Source organism: Ovis canadensis, chromosome 2 (genome assembly GCF_042477335.2).
Source record: "Ovis canadensis isolate MfBH-ARS-UI-01 breed Bighorn chromosome 2, ARS-UI_OviCan_v2, whole genome shotgun sequence".
Taxonomy (NCBI): domain Eukaryota; kingdom Metazoa; phylum Chordata; class Mammalia; order Artiodactyla; family Bovidae; genus Ovis; species Ovis canadensis.
In genome coordinates, this window is record NC_091246.1 from 241,232,129 (window position 1) to 241,251,893 (window position 19,765).

At 58.7% G+C, this 19,765-nt stretch overlaps 1 protein-coding gene across 8 annotated transcripts in view; it reads left to right on the plus strand.

Annotated features, from left to right (window-relative positions):
* The first annotated feature begins 2,364 nt into the window (after window positions 1-2,364).
* Window positions 2,365-19,765, plus strand: part of ADGRB2 (adhesion G protein-coupled receptor B2) — a 36,581-nt gene continuing 19,180 nt past the window's right edge. For all 8 annotated transcript variants that reach the window (XR_011254073.1, XR_011254074.1, XR_011254075.1 and 5 more), the window contains exons 1-2: window positions 2,365-2,447; window positions 9,244-10,069. Coding sequence is in view for 5 of the 8 variants with exons in the window: in XM_069574770.1 (XP_069430871.1) it covers window positions 9,259-10,069 (811 nt within the window). In the remaining 3 variants the exon portion in view is untranslated. The remainder of the gene's footprint in view (window positions 2,448-9,243; window positions 10,070-19,765) is intronic.

A 19,765-nucleotide genomic window follows, 5' to 3' on the forward strand; every position in this document is an offset into this window, starting at 1 on the left:
GTCTCTCAGGAGCCAGGCCTCCCAATCCCCTGCACCCAGCTGCATCCTAGGGGAAGGGGGAGGGCCTCAGGGATCCAGCTGCATCACATCTGCAAGAGCCCTTCCCTGGGTTTCTCTGGGCTCTGGGGCTTTAGTATACTAATACTGTGAATATTCATAGAGAGGAAGGCAGGCTCTGGGTAGGAGTGAAGGGGCTGGAGCTGTGAAGGACAGGGGCCTTACCTCGTCGTGGGCATCCCGTGTCCTGAGCACTCTCCTTACCTTTGCCCATCTCCTTAGGACCTCAACTCCAGCCACCCCACTGCCCCTCTCAGTGCCCAAGTAAGGAGGCCCAGGATCACCCACTGCCCTTGGGATGGCTCTCAACACACCGTGCAGATGGCAAGGCCCGCTTGGGCATAGCTTTCCTCTCTGCAGCTGAACCTCCAAACCTAGAGACCTGGGGTGTGCTTGAGGGTGCCCAGTAAGAACCCAGGAGCCCTGCCTGCTGGTGCTAGGCCCAAGGCACAGGCCTCCTTGGGCTCTCGCTGGGAAAGGAAAGGTGCCAGCCCTCCTGCCGGCTTCATCCAACCTCATAAATTCCTTTAAGGTGACAGGTGAGATTCCTTCATCACCCCTTATTACCTCCTTCTATTAAAGTTGATAATCTCTCACAAACACTCATAACAAATGTCACGGAGACTGCTGGAGAGGCGAGAGACGGGGGGAGGGAACAGGGGGCTTTTTCTCTGGTACTGTCCCCTGGGAAGAAGTGGTCTTATCCTGCCCCATATCCAGGAGACACAAATTCAAGGTGCTCCCGCAGAGAAGTGGGGTTGGGATTGGGTGCACTGGGGACTTCCTTGCTCTCCAGGTTTGGCCTCCTCCTGGTCAGACAATCTTCAAAAAGTAGAGTTCCTGAAACCATCCCACCCTCACTGCAAAGCTGCCCCCTGCTGGCTACTCCTCTGACCAGAGCCCTCCGATTAACCTACTTGTCTTTGGCGGAAGTGGTGTGTCCCTGGTCTGCCCACCTTCCTGATGGCAACAAGCGCAGGCCACAAACCGCCCCACCAGGGCCCCAAGTGATGGGCATCTCCCTGAGTGCCATCTTTACCGTGTGGGCTCTGGCCCCACCCAACTGTTCCTGGGTGCATTGCCAGGATGGGGAGGGGGCGGGCCTGTAGGTTTCTGCTGCTTTTACACAAACAGATGCAACATGGGGGCGCCCCTGGCACAGGGAAAGGCACTTGAGGGAATAGACAGGCACTCAGGAAAACATGTAGCACACCGCACACGTGTAGCATCCCCGTGCCTAGGGACATGCAACACGGCCCAGTTTACACAAGAGTATGCACCAAACCGAGCACACTGCAGTGAACATGTGTGGCTCCTACATACAAGTGATGCGCAGCATTCAGCACATACGTGGCACTTGGAAGCTTGCACATATATAGCATCCTTACCCACAGGAACAAGCAACATGCATGCAGGACCTGAGCACACGTTAACGCACCGTGCCTGTGTGTGGCGGTTGCATGCAGAGTCAGGCAACATTGCAGGGCACACATAGGGCACCTGTATGCATAAGCATATGCAAAGTTCAGCGCACACGAGTGGCACCTGCATGCACAGGGATATGCAATTTGCAGTGCACACGGGGAAATGGGGGTGGTAACGCTTCAGCCCTCAGGGTCCCAGAGACTCTGGTTGCGCGAGATGCCTCGGGCCCGGGGTATCTCCGGAGTGGTGTCGCGGATCGCCTCATCCTGCGATCCAGGAGGCCGAGGGAGGGGCGGGGGCTTACCCGGGGCTTCTCCCGCGCCGGCGCCTGGGGCCCAGGGCGGGGAGGGGGAAGGTGCGCTTGGCTCGGCTGGCGCTGCTCCCCCTTTAACAGGAGGCGGCGCGCGTCGCCCCCACCCCCCTCACCCCCCTCCCGCCCCTTCTCCCGCGGCTCCTCGCGCCCAGCCCGGCGCGCGCCCCCTCCCGGGCCCGGCCCGCGCAGGCGCCGCGTCCCGCCTCGGCCGTCACTCGGCCCGGCGCGCGCTGCGGGCAGCGGCCGGAGCGGCCGGAGGAACCTGGTTTGGCCGCGGCGGCGCTCGGAGACCGAGGAGGATGCGGCGCCGGTTTTTAGAGCCCTGGGCTGCGGCCGCCGCCCGCGAATAGGAGGCGGCGCGCGGCGCGGGCGGTGCTCAGGGCGGGGGAGCGGGGAGCCGGGGGGTGGGGGGCGGCGTGGCGAGGAGGCGGCGGCAGGAGCCCGCGCCCGGCCCGGCGCCCGCCCGCCCCGCGCGGCTCCGCGGCGCCTTTTCTGCACCCGCCGCTCCGCGGAGCGGGAGCCTCGGCCCTCCGCGCGGCTGCAGCGAGCTGCCCCGCGCCCGGCCAAGCCCCCGCCTTAGGGATGGCAAACTTGCGCCCCGTGGCCGCCTCCGCCAGCGCCGGCCCCCGCTCCTGCTGCTGACGGCGCCCAGGTGAGTGCTCGGCCCCAGACCGCGACCGGGCCCGCACCGAGCCCTCCCGGCGCGGTCCCGATTTCCTCACCGGCCCGGACTAGGGGCGCTCCCCCAACCCACCTCTGCTGAATTCTCCCCCTCCCGAACTGAGTTCGTTCAGCATCTATTTACCCGCTTGCATCTCTTTGGGAACTTACAAGCCTGGGGCCGAGGTCCCCTTCATCTCTGGTGAGTCCCTTTTCTGTCCCCCTCCTCCTTACCCATCTCTGCCAAAGCCCCTCGCCCTCGTCCCCCAGCTCTGACCCAGACCTCCCCCATCGTTGCCTGGAGTCTTTTCCCAATCTGAGCCTCGATCCGGGGTTGCGCCCCCACCCTTCAATAGAATCCCTCTCTCCAACCTGCAACTCGACTGTGTCTCCCCCGTTAATCTCCCCTCCTCGTCTGGGGCTGAAGCCTGCTCCTCCTCTCCACTTCATCTCTGCACAGAGTCCTTCCCGTCCCCCGTCCATGTCTGCCCAGAGTTACTGCCTTTCCCGGCGCCGGTAACCCGACCATGCTTCCCCCTCTTATTTCTGCCCTGATTGCCCCCTCCCCCATATCTGCCCGGGCGTCCCGCTATCCCTCACCAATCTCTGCTGCAAGTCCCCTCCCCCTCAGCCTGGACTTGGGGCCGTGTCCCCCATGTCCCCCTCTGAGCCCCCTCCTCTCCAGCCTGGGATCTCGACTGGCCCCGCATCCCTGCCTCCCTTGTCCATCTTTGGTCAGAGTCGCTCTGTCCATCCCCCATTCCTCTCCTTCCACCCCCAGGGCATAGAGCTGGGCACCAAACGCACCCTCCCGCAGCCCCGGGGGCTGGCACAATGGCGGGGGTGGGGGTGCGGGTTGTAGGCTCTGAAGTTGGCGGCCACTCCCGCAGTCAGCTGGGTCCGAGGGAAGTCCTCCGCGCCACGGCCAGTGCGGAGCGGGCGAAGGGTCTGGTGCCCGTGGGGGGAGGGGCTCCCGGGCCAAGAGATGCTGCCCGCTTGCCCGCCTCGCCAGCTGCCGGCCGGGCCCCTGGGCGTCCTCTGGCGCCCCCTGCCCGCAGTCCTGGCCCCGCCGCCCCTTTTCCTCCCGCGGGCAACCCTAGGTTTCCGCAGCCCGAGCATCAGCGGTGGCTGCGGGACTGGCACTGGGAAGTCCCTGAGGAGAGGAGGTTGGTGGGCGAGGCCGGGTGCTCCCTCGTGCTAGCAGTGCGGGAACAGTCCTAGCTGTCTGGCCATATGCTCTAGGGATGGGGTGTGGGGTGGGCAGGAGGGCTTATCCCAGGAGCCCTGTGAGCCCCCAGGTACAGACCAGCAGGACTGGACCCTGGATTTGAGGTGGTCTGGTTGGGATTGTTTGGGCTTGGGCAGGTGTCCCCGGGGAGCCTCTGTCTGTCTACCCCATGGCAGTACCCACTAGGTGGCAGGGGAGGTGTGCCAAAGGTGGGCTCTGTCTTGGGCCTGAGGTAGGCAGTGGGGGGAATCCACCTGGCCTTGCCTGGGACAGAGAGGGACCTAGGGAGCATCCCTGGAGCTGCCACAGGGGTGAGGGTCAGTGTGGACCCTGCAGGGTGTGCCCTAGTTGGGGGAGAGGGGCTTGAGGGAGGGTCTTCCCTGGACCAAGATTGACAGATTTCTCCCCTCTTCTTCTCTTGTCTGTCTTCCCCTCCCCTTTTCTTTCCCCCTCCCCCATCACTCTTCAGAAGGAGCTAGGTCCAGTCTAGGGTGGGTGTGTGTGGCAGGCATTTCTCTAATCCACAGTGAGGTCCCAGCTAGTCCCTGCCCTCTTCTCTCTCTCCCAACCTCCAGGAAATGGAGCTGAGTAAGTAATTAGAAACTCAGCTTTTGGTTGGGTGGGTGACCTGGGTAAGCTATGTAACCTTTTTGAGTCTCAGTTGGCCCTCCATAAAATGGGTCAGTGATAACTGCCTCATATATCTAATGGTATCTAATGGTATTAGGTAGATTTGTATAGAGTCTAGCACCTAATAATGCTTGACAATGATAGGTGTGTTGGGCTATTTCCTCTTCAAGGCCAAGGTCAAGCCCCTCTCCACTCCACACCACTCCTAATCCCAGAGGAGAAAGGCAGGACAAGTTCTGTGACACTGTTCCAGCCTCCAGGATAATAAAGCCAGAAAACAGCTCCAGGGCCCACCATGATGGGTCCAGGGAGTCAGTGACCATTAGTCTCTCCTACTCCTCACCCATCCTTCAACATCCCTGCTAGACTCCTGTGTGATCAGAGGGGCATCGGTGAAAAGCCAAGGCCTCCGAAATACTGGCTCAAGTGCAGAGGCTAGGGAGGTGGAGGAACCCCAGCCAAGGTCCCCCAAGGTAGGCTGCCTCTTAGTGGGGGCCCACACGGGGAATCAGTCCCAGAGGAGCAAATGGGGGCACAGAAGAGCCACTACCTCCCCCAGAGGGAGGAGAGATGAAATCAGGAACTTTCCAGGGCAGATAGTGCTCCAGGTCAGAGTTAGGGGGCAGCTTGGCTAGAGGGCCCCCAAGAGCTGGAAGAGACCTGGCTTTGGCGGGCAAGGCGCAGAGAGAAGGCTCGAACCCATGACGTTCTGCTGGGCCGGAAGCCCTCTGGGCAGCGTGGCTGGGTCTGGGGCCCACCGGGGAATCGTAGCTTCCCGCCTGCCGGGGCAACCCTGACGTTGGGGAACAAAAGCTTTCGGTTCCTGTAGCAACGGCGGCTCCAGCTGCTGCAAAGTTCCGGGAGGCGGGCGGAGGGCGGCTGAGTCACCGACCCCTCCCCCGCCGCCTCCACGGCACCGCCACCCCCCGCCCGGGGGGCTAGGGGACCTCATCCTAGAGGTGTGCGGGAGGGCCCTGGAGCCCCCGCGTTCTCACACTCTGCCCGCCGAAGAGGGAGGGGCGGCACCGGGGAGGGTCGCCCCTCCCCTGAGTTTGGCCCGTCGGCTCTCGAGGCTGGATGGAGGGTGTGTGCCCTTCCGGGTGCCAGAGCTCCGCGAGAGGGGTCCTTGAAGACCCAGCCCCCGGCCGGGGCCAGGGCGGGGTACCTCGAGGCGCTGCGTGGGGGTCCCCGCCCGCGTGTCGGCCTGGGCTTGGCCGCGCAGCGAGCGCCGGGGAGGCGGAGGGTGAGTGACAGGCAGGCGAATTGGAGCTGCCAGGTGGATAAACGCGACGGATGTGCGCGCGGACGCGCCCCCTCCCCCATCCGCCGCCCCTCCCCCGCCCGCGGCCCGGGGCAGCCGGCTCCCACCACCCAGCGCCCCTGCTTCCAGCCATCGGGAGGTTAGGGGTCGATCCCAGGGATCCCGAAGACCCAGCTCTTTGCCCTGAGGTGCCCCTCCCCGCCGCGCTACCCACCATGCCCCCTCCCGCTCCAGTCTGGTCTTGGTCCTTCCAGCTGCTGGAAAAGCCTCAGATTCCCTCGCTGGTGCAGAAGGGACGCCCAGGCCTGTGGGGTCAGGGAGGAAGCGGGCCTGAGTGTGCTTGGAGAGAGGATGGGATTCTCACGTTTAGGGTGGCAGCAGGGAGCTGGTGGCTGGAGGAGGGGGTCCCTGAAAATGAGATGACTCCAACCAGCTCCTCACCCCTCTCAGCCCAGAGAGGTCTTGAGGGAGGTCTTGAGGGTCTTCAGCTTATCCCCTTGGTCAACCTCCGGACCCGGGAAGTTCTTCCTCAGAGCTGACCTCCATACTCCTCCTGTCCGCCTCTGTGCATGGAAGGTTTGGTGGTCTTCCTGGACTTGCAGGTGGCAAAGCTACCCTGAGATTTAACCCAAAGAGCCTTCAGAGGCAGCAACTCTACTCTCAGCAGGAAAGAGGAGAGACTGAGGTTCTGAGAAGGGCGGTAAAGGGGAAAAAGATGGTGTGAAGGGTCTCCCCCACAGACTGGCTCCAAGTTGGGAACCCCAGGGCAGGGATTGGGTCTCTGCTCCACAGAGGGAGAAACTGAGGCTCAGGGAGGCTACTCACAGCTGGTGACCATCTGAGCTGCCTGTGAGACAGGGGTCCTTCTAGGTCCCTTCCCAGGGGAGGCAATCTCTGACCCAGCTTAGAACTGGGCTCCTGGCCTTGTTTTGTGGGTGGGGAGTGATATAAAGAGGGACCCCTAAAAGGTCTTACGTCACTGCAGGAACAACAGGAGTCGTACACACCCGGGGTGAAATACCAGAATTGATGTGAGGGGAGGTGTCTGAAGGAGACTGACTGGAGTAGGGGGCTTGGGCAGGGTTTAGAGGTGGCTCAGTTCTGGAGAAGCCGGGCTGTGGCTCTGAAGGATAAGAGACGTAGTGCTTTTTAGCAAGTTGGAGCTTACGGAGTCTGCGGGAGCTGGGGAGTCTCAGGAGGGGGGACTGGAGGCCTGAGCCGCTGTTGCAGGAACACCAAGGAAGGAGCAGCAGGTCAGATCCTGCGTGCTACTTAGCTGTCATAGGCTGAGCTTCAAAGAACCAAACACCTGTGTGTGTGTTCACAGTAGAGAGTACATTTGCATCTCTATGCATGTGTATGAGTGTCTGGCTCTTGACAGCCTTGTACATGTGAGTGTGTGCACCTCGTGTGCATTGAGTTCACTCATCTGGGGTTTACGCTGATTTCTGTGCATGTGTTATCTTTTCACATGCAGAATGCCTGGCTAGACATGTGTCTGTGCATCCACGCTTTTGTGTGTATGTCTGCAGGGCACAGGGATGTTGGTGAGTTTGTGCGTGGAGATTCCCTGATCTGCTCTCAGTGGGGGAGACAAGGCCAGTTATAATGAGCCCCCTCCTCCCCTCTACTGAACAGTAGCCATGGCCTGAATTTTGCAGCCTGCTTAAAAATAACTGGGGGCAGCGGGGGGATTGGATGTCACTCACCGTCAGTCGCTGGCTTTTGCTGGGGCCTGGTGCTGCAGCAGGCTGGCTGGGCTGGACGGTTGATTTGGGACAGGCACAATGTGGAGCAAGAAGGCCAGGGGCCTGGTCCCTTTTCTAGCTCTGGGGGCAGGTGGAGTAGAGGCGCAGCCTATCCTGGCTTCTGCTGAATAACTCCAGGAGGGTCTTTGGAGGAGGGTTGGGGTGATTCCTCCCCAATCAATGCTCCTGCCTGGAACCTGCTTCCCCTCCTGTCTGTGGCCCAGGATGGGCAAGTGTGTGTCTGTGGTCGGGGCCTGGGGTCTGGCTCAGAGTGGCAGCACATGGGATCTGGGGCAGTGAGGCGTTCCCTGGAGGCTGCACAGGGTTTGAAGTTCTGGGGTTCTAATTCCTGTCCATAGCCCCCCACCCCCTCACTGCCTCTGGCCACTATTTAGACCCCTGAACAGCCACAGCTCCCTGGGGGAGCAGCTGTGTCCTGGGACAACCTAGCCACACCCTGTGAGTTATCCTAGGTTTGTGTAGAGCTTGGGCCTGAAGCCTGAGTAGCAGGGAAGGGGACAGAGCAGAAGGTTATGGGTGGATGTAGGAGAATCCGGGCTGGGGCCTCAGTTCCTAGACTCCAGTCTCAGCCTGGCTTCTTTGGGGGTGATCTTGAACATACTGCCTCCCCTCTCGGAGCCTCATCTTTTCTCCTCTAATGTGGAACAAGCAGACTCTAGGGGCCTATCCAGTGCTGTGAGCTATGCTTTGGGCATGGAGGAGGGAGGCAGTGTGGATCCCTTCTGGGGGCAGGGCTGGAAGTGGGTCTCAGGCAGCCCAGGTGAAGCCCTCTGCCATCTGGACAGCTGGGGTGGAGGCCGTGGGCAGTGGCTCTGCCTGACCTGGTAGGTGAGAGACACGTGCAGCGCCCCCACATCCCTTGTCCATAAGGGGGTGACTGCTTTGTGTGTCTGTCAACTCGGGTCCTAGTTACCGTCCCGTGCCTGGAGTCCATTCAAAGCTGCTGGGAGCTCAGCTTAGTGCTTTGGGGGGAGGTGGAAATCAACGAACTCTGGTCTCCCCACCTTGAGCTTGAAGTCTCATGAGATGAGCGAGCTAGCCCTAGGGAGACAGCAGGGGACAGTGGTCTCAACTGGATGACGCAGACTTTCAGGAAAGGGCTCTGGCAGCTAAGAGCAGGGAGACAGCTCGGTGGCCTCCCTGGGCCAGGCCCTAGCAGGCCAGAAGCCAGGCCTTGGAGGATAACCCTTGGAGGGGAAGAGGAGTTAGAGAGGAGCAAGGTACCCATTTTGCAGATGCCTCTCCCACTGGTTTCCAGCAGGAAGTCCACACAGCGGTAGTCATGACTTTCATGCCTGCGATGCCCTCCCATGGGCACGGCTCAGGCGGTGCTCAGTCCCTGGCACATGGGCGGTAACTCCTCCCCTTTCTCTCCCACTCAGTAAAGCAGAGTGAGTGAGAATGACATTGTTCCGGGAATAACCTTGATTTGCTCTGATTTATAAAAAAGCAAATCGTTGTCAAACATCGCTACTTTGACAATTACTGCTGGATTGTGTGTGACACGCCTCACAGCCGATCACGACACATTGCGACTCTGAGCAGCGCCGTGCTGGAGAATAATACAAGCTGCGTGGTGGGGCTGGGGCTGGGTCTAAACATCAGCTAAAATGCTGGCGGTGGATGGGACTGATGGAGGAACGGTATAGTCATAGTCACAACTAATGTTTCTTAGGGATGTATGAGATTCCAGACCATCTCCTGTATGCCTTGGTTTAAGAAGTCAGGGAACTGGGGCTCAGAGAGGTCAAGTCTGTTGGCTTAAGATCACACAGGTGGACCTGGGTGACTCAAAAGAACCTAGTCTTTGCCACGAGGCTACAACCTGTAGCAGGCCACAGGGGAGTCAGAGCCCATGCTGGCTGTGCTTGGGGCCACTGACCACTGTCTCTCTCCACAGGGCAAGGGACATAGGATGACCCCAGCCTGTCCCCTCTTACTATCTGTGATTCTGTCCCTGCGCCTGGCCGCTGCCTTCGACCCCGCCCCCAGCGCCTGCTCCGCCCTGGCCTCAGGCGTGCTCTACGGGGCCTTCTCACTGCAGGACCTCTTTCCTACCATCGCCTCGGGCTGCTCCTGGACCCTGGAGAACCCAGACCCGACCAAGTACTCCCTCTACCTGCGCTTCAACCGCCAGGAGCAGGTGTGCACCCACTTCGCCCCTCGCCTGCTGCCCCTGGACCACTACCTGGTCAACTTTACCTGCCTGCGGCCCAGCCCCGAGGAGGCGGAGGCCCAGGCGGGGTCGGAGCTGGGGCGGCCCGAGGAGGAGGAGAAGGAGGAGGAGGAAGCCGCCGGGTTGGAGCTCTGTGGTGGCTCTGGCCCCTTCACCTTCCTGCACTTCGACAAGAACTTCGTGCAGCTGTGCCTGTCGGCCGAGCCCTCCGAGGCCCCGCGCCTGCTGGCGCCCGCGGCCCTGGCCTTCCGCTTCGTCGAGGTCTTGCTCATCAACAACAACAACTCCAGCCAGTTCACCTGTGGGGTCCTCTGCCGCTGGAGTGAAGAGTGCAGCCGCGCGGCCGGCAGGGCCTGTGGCTTCGCCCAGCCGGGCTGCAGCTGCCCCGGTGAGGCGGGGGCCGGCCCTGCCACCACCACCACGCCTCCGGGTCCGCCTGCTGCCCACACCCTGTCCAATGCCCTGGTGCCCGGGGGCCCTGCCCCACCTGCCGAGGCTGATTTGCACTCGGGGAGCAGCAATGACCTGTTCACCACGGAGATGAGATATGGTGAGTCTGAGCAGGGCCCAGGTGAGGCGGGGGTGTCTGGAGGACTGATGATTCCCATCTCAGCAGATCCTGGGGTGTTCATGTGGTTGTCCACCAGTGTGCCCTCTGGGTTCTGCCTTATCCAAGTGTGGGAGTCACCAAAGTGGATTGGGGTGAGGGTCAGACCTCCCTCTGGAGGAGTTTGCAGTCTGGGTGGATGAATGGGGGCACAGATCAAGCAAAGGAGCATGATAAACCCAGGGAGGGGAGCCCCTAGCTGGGCAGTCAGGGAAGGCTTCCTGAAGGAAGGGATACGGGAGCAGAGATGAAAAGGACAAGTGGAAACAAGCCAAGCCAAAGCAGCGGTGAGGGCATTCCAGGCAGAGAGAGGAGCGTGTACAGAGGCTCAAAGCTGGGAATGACCGCAGCAGGCCTTGGCATTGCAGGCGGACAAGGTTGCCTGGAGGCTGGAGTAGGCAGGGTGCAGGGACATCTTCCTGCCCACACGGGTCAGTGAGTTTTGCCTGTGGCCCCAGGGTCAGGGCAGAGGAAGGAGCAGAAGAATGTGAAGAGGCCTAGCTTCTTCGAGGCTGCCTTGGAGGGCTGGCCTGGCTCAGCTCCCAGAATCCCCTGTCTTTCCCCTCTGGGCCCACGTCTTCTGGGACCAAGGCCGCCAGCTTCTGGAGCTTCCTGCTGAGTGGGCAAAAGCTCTCTGAGCCCTTGAGTCCTGCCTGCTGCCCCTCCCACCTCAGCTCCCGCAGCCATAGCCACCTTCTGCCGATTCTCCTTCCTGCAGCTTCAAGGCCCCAAGACCCTCAGCTGGGTCCCATATGTCTGCTGAATGGGTCAGGGACTGGCCAGGGGGCTCAGGACGTGGGGGTGGGAGGGAGGAAGATTTGGGATGTGGTTTCTAGCTCACTAACAAGGAGTTCCCCCACCCCCACCCCTTTCTGGGCCTCAGTTTCCCCATTTGGGATAACAAGTGCTGGTCAACCACTGGGAGGCTTCATGCATGGACAGAAGTCAGAAGGGACCTTCTGGATCAGGCTGAGAATATTGACAGGGAGACGAGGGGTCTTGCACGAGGGCTGCTGGGAGCATTGAAGGAGTAGGACTGTTCCCGTGCCTGCTTTGGAGACAGAGCCCGGAAGTTGGGAGCTGTCTTTGTTACATTGAGTAGATACTGTTTTACTTACATCAGTGTTTTTGGCCGTAAAATGGAAGATAGCCCTGGTTTAATTAGAGATGGTTTATCATGACAATGGCCTCTCCCAGGGCTCTGGGGGAGACGCTTCTCAGCCTCCCCCGTGAGACTTCTGGCATCGTGCCCATCCGTGGCAAGTGCCCAGTGGCCTTGCTCTGGCCTCTCCCCTAGGCCACCTTGGCCTCTCACAGCAGTCGATGAAGCCATCGGAGTGACAGCCAGTCCGTGGGCAGGCTACGAGCCCTGGAGGCTGGCCTGGGATTTAGTGCCTGCAGGAAGAAATTGAATTTCGCTTCTTTGTCGAACATCAGCAGAGAGCGCCAGGCGTATATCAGGAGGCTTATGGCTCCTCCTGCCTGGCCGCCACTGCCTGTCACGGTGTGGGGGCCTCCCCCATTGTGCTCGGCAGAGGGCAGGTTCTTTTGTCTGGCTTTCCCTGTGGTCCATAGGCCCAGTGGTCCGCAGTGGATGGAGAGAGGCTCTGCTCTCCTGGGCGGGCACCATCCGGGCAGGCTGCCATGTGGAGCACAGAGCCAGAAGCAGCCAGCTGGGCTTGGCTGAAGCCGGAAGCAGGAGTTGGTTGGTAGCTGGGGTGTCTTTAGGGGTCAGAGGGGGCCGGTGACGGGAAGGGCACCATTGTTCCCATCATTCTCTGAGCCTCTGCAGGGTCCTCTGGGACTGAGGATGGGTGGAGATTGGATGCTGGTTGTCTCTGGGCATGAAGCCTGATATTTTCTCTGAGTAGGCAACCCTGGGCTTCCAGCTCATGCCCCTTGCCCTGCTTGGCATGTTGCCAGGCTGCTCCATGGGATGGTCTGCAGGCAGGGCTCTCATAGGGAGTTGTATGGGGGAGGGGTGGTGATGTGGCATCAGCTCTAAGTGGACTCACAGGGCACACTGGTGCCCAGAGCTGGGGTGGCACAGCCCCTTTGTCTCTCTTGGTAGGCAAGATATTCTTCCTCTTCACCACCTCTTCCTTTGGGCTTACCCTCTCTGGGTCAAGAGATGATGGGCACTTGATTCAATTGGTTCCATGGGGCGGGGGGCATCTGAGTTGCCCAGCGGCAACATCAGGACCCAGAGCACTCTGTGCCCAGTGGTGGCATCACCTCGGCCAAACCCTTGGCCTCACCTCCATGCTTCCCCTCACCTCCTCCCCACTGGGCCAGGTGGATACTTGGACCAGCTGCAGGAGAACTGGCTGGCACACATGGGGCTCCTGGCTTGAGGACAAGATCAGTGGGATGGTGGTGAACAGAAAGCATGAGATCCCTGTCCCAGCCCCTCCGCCAGGCACCAGGGCAAGGTGAGCAGTGCTCATTTTCTCTGGGGCCTCCCAGGTAGTTTCAACGCAAGGCCAAGCAGGGTGGAGCTGGGTTGGTACTGGGAGAGTGATGAGGCTGGGAGTGGCGTGGCTGGGCCCGCCTCAGAACCGAGTGCATTTGACAAGAGGGTACAGACGCCTGTTAATTTCACGCAAACTGCTTTTGATAGATCTCTTGTTATTTTTGGTGAGTTGAGCCATAAATTTGTGCCATCTTGCTGCCGCAATCTGTTGGGGGGCGGGGGGGGGGGGGGGGGGGGGGGGGGGAGGAAGAAAGGGAAGGCAGGCAGGAAGGAGCTCCGCGGAGGACGGGCACGGAGGCTGGCTGAGGCCAGGGCTGGAAGACGGAGGGTAGAGGTGGTACCCACTGCAGAGCCCAGCTTCCGGGAGCTGGGCATCAACCTGCAGTTCTGCCCACTGATCCTCAACTTGAGGTGTGGCTGCTCCAGGAGACATCTGGGAGGAAGTGTCCTTGCACCCCCTTCCCTCCTCTGCCACACAGCCTGCCTCCCTCCAGGGGCGCTGTCCCACCCTTGGCCGCATGCTGCGGGCAGGCTGTTCCCATCATCCAGGCTCCATTCCAGAGGCATGGCCACCAGGTGAGCCTGAAGTCCCCTGAGTGTTGGGCCTGGGGTGGGCAAGAATGGTTTCAGATCCTGCTCTGCCACTGCTGCTGGGTGACTTGGACAAGGCGTGCCCCACTGGAGCCTCAGGACCCCCAGTTCTCTGTGTGTGTCCCTTCCCTGATTCAGCCCCGGTTAGGGCCTAGACTCCTCGTCCTGGCATTCCAGCCTCGCCCCTGATCCAGCTGACACCCGCTTCCTCTCTAGTTCTCTCTCAGCCTTTCAACCCAGGCTCCTACTGGCCCTGGAACCCTCTGCTTTCTGGCTTCTCTGCCTTCGCTTGGGCTGTTTCCCTCACCTGGAATGCCCTTTACCCTGGGTTATCCTTTGCCCCATCCTTCCAAGCACAGCTCAAGCCCTGTCTGCTCCAGGAAGCTGCCCCTCACCTGCCTAACCCAGTCCTAGATTGGCTTTCTCCTCGACAGTCAGGCCCTGCTGTCTTCCTTTGACAAGCCTGGTCTAGTGTCAGGAAGAGGGACCCTACCTGCCTTTTGGGGTACAGACATGGAGGAGGCAGGGCCTCTCTCAGAGAGAGTAAGGGGGAGGCCCAGCACACATGGTACATTTCCTGGAAGATCCTTCCAGCCAGATCTGTGCTGCTAGAAAGCTGTGTGCTCCCTCATGGGATGGGGAGTGGGACTCAGTCCCTCCACCCCCACCCCAGACATCTCAGAGGGGACCGAGCCCCAGTCCATCCATCACACACGTCTTTGAGTCTTCATCAGAATGCAGTTTGTGCCAGGCCTTGGAGTGGCTCTGAGTGAATGAGATCCAAGGTGAACTGGACAAAACTGCCCTCTGGTGGGGGAGAGTGACCACTAGTTCAGTGGGGGTCAAGGCCACCGGCTGAAGTTGCCAAGCCCTAGGTTCAATCCCCGACACCACCACTGACCAGCTGTGTGATCACGGGCATATTTCCCCATCCCTGTACCATCACCTATAAAATGAGGAGAGTGGAGCTATTGTAAAGAGTGGTGGTGACGATTAAGCAAGAGAATGTGGGTTAATGCTTAGCACAGTGCCTGGCGCATGGTAAACCCCTAATAAATAGGTGTGTGTTGTCAGAACTTAGTGCGATAGGTATAAATATATGTGCTGGATGTCAAGGGAGGAGGAAGAGTGAATGATTAAACCACAAAGGGGTGGGAAGGCTGTCTAAAGAAGGTGATTCTGAGTTGGGTTTTGAGGAGTGAATAGGAATTCACTGGCCTGTGAATTTTTTTCTTTAAATCAAATGGCTTTTTAAATTTAATATAGTAAAAAGAAATATCATCAGTGGAAAAGAAGTATCACTTATCTGAAATAGGAGATAACCAAAGAAAATAAGAGATTCTAGCTTGACGCTCATCCTTTCTCTCGATTTGTTAGAAAAAGAAACCATCAGATACTGGGGATGGTGGTAACGTCTCAGAGTGCACAGACACCTTCTTTCTCATACGTTTGGAAGAATTAAAAGTGACATGAGTCATATAGTTTACCATCTAAACCAGGACATTTTCGAGGTTATAAATGGGGGGAGGGGTACGGTCACTTCCATCAGGGCGGCAGGCCCAAACTGGACTCTCCCCAGCAGATTGGCAAATCATCACTCTGCGGGAAGGAGGCCTGGAAAGGGGCCCAGTGTTATTTTGTGGCACATTTATGCACTTCCCCAAGTCATTGCCCCGGGCAAGGGGAAGGGCTTTCAAGGTAGAGGAAACTGCCCTTGCTGGGGCACGGTGTGTGAACATGCAGGGGACTGGGGGCTATAGTAGACCAGCCTTTACTAGACAGTAGCCCCAGTGGTGGGAGATGGGGGCCGAGGCTCTGACCACTGCCCCCAAACACTGGACCTCATCCTGTTGGTGGAGGGCCTTAAGGAAGCGAGAAGTTAGGCAGCGTGGGGGAAGAGGGATGAGTCAGACGTAGTCCCTGCTCTCCGGGAGCTCCTGACCACGTAGGGGACGTGGCAGAGACCCAGCTAGCTCTGTTGGGAGGCTGGGCAGATAGGCCAACAGCCTGGGGAGGAAGTTGTTGGAGGGGGAACTGGCATTCTGGTGGGGTGTATGTACCCAGTTGCCTTGTACTGCAGAGGTAGGGCCTGGAATTTGTAAGAGCCACCTTCCTCTGCCCTGGCCTTTCCCCCACACCCCCCACCCCCAGATCCTGAAACACTGATGAAATGGGGAGCCATGGAGGGACATGACAGAACTGTGTTTCAGGGGGTCAGTTGGTGCCTACTTGGGGCTCTAGGGCCAGTCTCAGGGAGGATGTAGAGAGCCCTGGGAAGGGAGGACTGCTTTGTAGATTGCACTGCTGTCTTGCTGTGGAAGAGATGATTATCGTGGTTATTTTTAACATGTTCATGACAAAGGAGGCTGAGGGGGCTGCACTGTGTAGTTTGGGGGCAGGGTCTGTGGAGCGTGGAGTAGCAGGTGTGTGTGGTCCTCCTCAGATGGCAGAGCACCCGTGCTTACCCCGCCTGCCAGTACTTGGGGTGAGACTAGAGTGGCCCTGTGTGGCTGGGGTGGAGGAGCCCTCAGGAATATCTGGTGCTTGCTGGATGCCTGTCCTGTGTCTGGCCGTTCAGAGCTGGGCCGTTTGTGTGAGAAAGTCAAGGGAGATTGAGATCCTTCCTCAGGGCCTGGGAGAGAGAGGAGCCCAGGATACTCACAGCTACAGCTGGGGAGAAGGGACCTACACGCCCAAACCTCTGTGTAGTCAGTCTAGGGAGGCTTCCTGGAGGAGGTGGCATTTGGAATCTAGAAACTTTCAACAGATTGAGGTAGAGGAAGGGCATTCCAAGAGGTGAGAACACCATTAACAGATGAGTGGAGGGAGGAACATATTTGCATGTTCAAGGGATACCAAGAAGGGGGTGGCAGCTCCTTTTCTTTAAGAGCTTATTATGCTCTAGGTGGCCCATATCTCTCATCATTTAATTCTCACGATGAATTAGGAAGTGTCATCTCTCTGTTCGGTGGGAAATTCAGAGAGGTGAGGCGACTTGCCCAACGGCACTCAGCAAGACTAGGCATGCTTGGGAATCAGCCCTGTGTCTGTCTGGCTCCCAGATCTGTGTCCTTCCCACCGGCCCACTTGGCCTCACAGTGAGTTTGGCTGCCTGGGGGGAGGGGAAAGCAGGCCCTGACAGGTCAGCAGGGCCAGAGCATGCCAGGCTCAGAGGTTTGTGGTGGCTGTAGCAGTGGGAGGCACTGAAGTTTCCTCAGCAGGGGAGTGTGTGTGGCTGGGCTTCCAGAGGGCCGCTTTGGAGGCTACAGACAAGACTCAAAATTGATGCTTTTGAACTGTGCTGTTGGAGAAGACTCTTGAGAGTCCCTTGGACTGCAAGGAGATCTAACCAGGCCATCCTAAAGGAAATCAGTCCTGAATATTCATTGGAAGGAGCTGAAGCTCCAATCCTTTGGCCACCTGATGCCAAGAACTGACTCACTGGAAAAGACCCAGATGCTGGGAAAGATTGAAGGCAGGAGGAGAAGGGGACGACAGAGGATGAGATGGTTGGATGGCATCACTGACTCAATGGACATGAGTTTGAGCAAGCTCCAGAAATTGGTGATGGACAGGGAGGCCTGGTGTGCTGCAGTCCATGGGGCTGCAAAGAGTCGAACACGACTGAGCAACTGAACAGAGGAGACTCAGGCTCGCCTGGGGGAGGGAGGGGTTGATGAGCAAAGGAATGATTAGGAAGAGGTGTAGAAAAAAAGAGAGCGGAGGCAGTGGTGGGTGAGGGAGTGAATGGGGTCCCACGGGAATTAGGAAAGGTGTCTCTGGGGAGGCCCGAGTTGACCTGTATTTTGTCAGAGCCAGCACAGTTCAGTGGAACGTGGCTGTGGGATGAGGCGGGCCGGAGTTCGAATCCCACACGGGCCTCTGCAGAATGAGACCTTGGAGCCTCATTAGTATCTCATTAGTAAAATGGGCAAATGCGCCCTAATGAGGATTAAATGAGCTGGTGTAGAGCGCACAGTGACTGGCACATAGCAGTGGTGTGGTGAATTACCTACTGCGAAGTTATTCAAAACCAATAGGACAATGGCGAGATTGTTCAGGATTGAGCTGGGAGGTGGGTCTGGCACCTGGGCAGCCAGGTGGGAAAGCTGATCAGTTGTAGGGCGAGGGGCACCCTAGCCCCTGGTCCAGCCAGCTCACGGCACTCACAGTCTGGGGGTGTTCACACCCCTCCCTGGACTGCTCTGTGTCCTCTTGGCCCCGGGTCCTCTCACACCCCGCCCTGGCCTGGGCCCAGAGCCTGCTGGGACCTGCATGTGGCATATGTACAATAAACGTGTGTTTCAGTGGCTGACACCCCTGGTCTTAGCTGCCTTCTTTCCTGGCAGGGAGAACTGGCTTTCTTTGGGGGGGGGGGGGGGCTGTGGTAGGGATGGGGAAGAGAGAGCAGTCAGTGCAGGCCCCGCTGTGTGGCCTTAGGCTTGTCACCTACCCTCTCTGGCCCAACCCAGGAGGCTAGAAGAGGGGCTCAAAAGATGGACCTGGGACATGTTCTGATTTTAAAATGGGGTGGATTCTAGAACCACCAACACCACCTCTGGTTATATGGTGAGGCTGTCCAGCAAATAGGCGGTAAGTGGTTAGTAGAGGATGCAGGCACCATAGGAAGCAGTGTGAGCCCCTGACAAATAAGTCAGGCTGGTCTATCACGTGGTTACGTTTGATGGGCTTGGTGGATGCCAGGTCAGGGATGGGAGGGGGTCACACACAACAGTAATGGCCAAGGCGCTAAAAACAAGCTGGATGAGAGGACTCTCAGCTGGGTTTGCAACAGGTCAAATGGCATTTCCAGAACATTTATTAACAAATGGATGTCAGGCTTGGGGGTGGGCTTGGTGGTGGGGTGCAGGGCAGAGCTGATACTCAGGATTACAAATGACCATTTCCAATGACCCCCATGGAGTGGGAGGATCTAGGAGCAGTGTGTCCATTGGTGTTTACTGCTGTTTCTCTGGGCTGGATTCTGTGCTCATGTTCACTGGTGGTCAGGGAGATGGCTCACCCAGCCTTCCTTCAAAGGGCTCACGGGTCGGGGGAAATTCAGTTACCAGATGGAATCATCTGTGATGGGAGCCCATGTACAAGACAGGGCAGCCAGCTCTGCTAGGGGAGTGAGGAATATGACTTCAAAAACAGGAGGTCATTGGATCTGGGTTTTGAAGGTCAAGTAGGAGTTTTCCAGTTGAAGAAGGTAGGAAACAAACAGGTTTGAGAGGAGATGATGATCCTATTTTGGACATACTGAGTTTGGGAACCCCCCCCATGCCACCCCCCCCCCCCATGGGGGACCTGTTCAGGAGGCAGGAAGCTATACAGGAGTGAAGCACAGAGGGCTTCACTCTGTCTTAGGGGAGACAGTGATGTGGGAGCAACCATTTTGAGGGGGTTAATGAAGCCTGGGGGAGCAGGGAAACAGGACAAAGTGTGGACACCTGATGTGGGAAGCAGCAGGAAGACCAACCCGGTCAAGGAGGCAGGGCAGGGTGAGGAGAAAGCCAGATGAGTCAGGGAGGGAGTGTTTCACGGCTGCAGAGTCTGCGGGGCCAAATATTGCCGAGGAGTCACGTGAGTTGAGGCCTGCAAAGTGTCCTTAGGATTTAGCAACAAGGAGGGCGCTGATGACTCTGTCAAGAACGGTTTCAGCAGAAGAATGTGGTCCGAAGTCAGACTGCAGCAGATTTAAGGTGACATTTGAGGCAGGATGTAAGTGGCAGGTGAGAAACTGGAGTGCCAGCTGCAGACCACTCACTGATGGTGATGAGAAGCCCAGGGCAGTAGCCAGAGAAGCCTGGAGGGTCAAAGGAGGGCTGCCCTCGGAATGGAAGAGGCATAGATCTGCTCCCCGGCTACCACGAGGAGAATGCTGACGAGATGCTGATGGGAGAGACGGCAGGCGGGAGGGATGATAGGCAGCGCGTGGCTGGGGGGCTGGCCTCTGAGAGGACAAGGACTGCAGGAAAGTGGGGAGCTGGAGGGGGGTGGTAAGAAGTCAGGATGTGTGTGTTGGTTGGGGGACTTCCATGTCAAAGCTTCTGCAGTTTCTCAGTAAAGCAGCTTGTTGCAGAGAGGGAGTAGGTGGAGGTGGGCTTGAGGAGAGAGGTTGAGGTCTGGCTCAGCTGCCGAGGTTGGGGACGGGGGAGGCAGGGAGCCCTGCATGCCCAGTGGATGTGCGGCCCTGAATCTGTCGTGGTGCCAGTTGGCACAACTGTGGATTTCTTCAGCAGCCTGGGGGTGGGCGTGGAGAAGGCGGGTTGTCACAGGCTCCAGGGCTGGGGAATGGCTGAGCGGGTGTGGTGGAAGGGCTGGGTGAGGGGATTCAAGAACTTGCCAGACATGGCTCCAGCATCTTCCTGGTGGCCTTGACAGAGACAGGGCCCAAAGTGAGGCCAGGAGGGATGGCAGATGCTGTTCAAAGGGAGGAGGCCCAGGGGGCTGAGGGGTTGGTGAGGGGAGATGGTGAAAATAAGCCAGATAGTAGTGCCTTCTGAGGATTCTCCACGTCCAAGCAGGGTGCTGAGGGCTTCACTGGCCTCCAGTCGGGAAGTCCTCAAGTC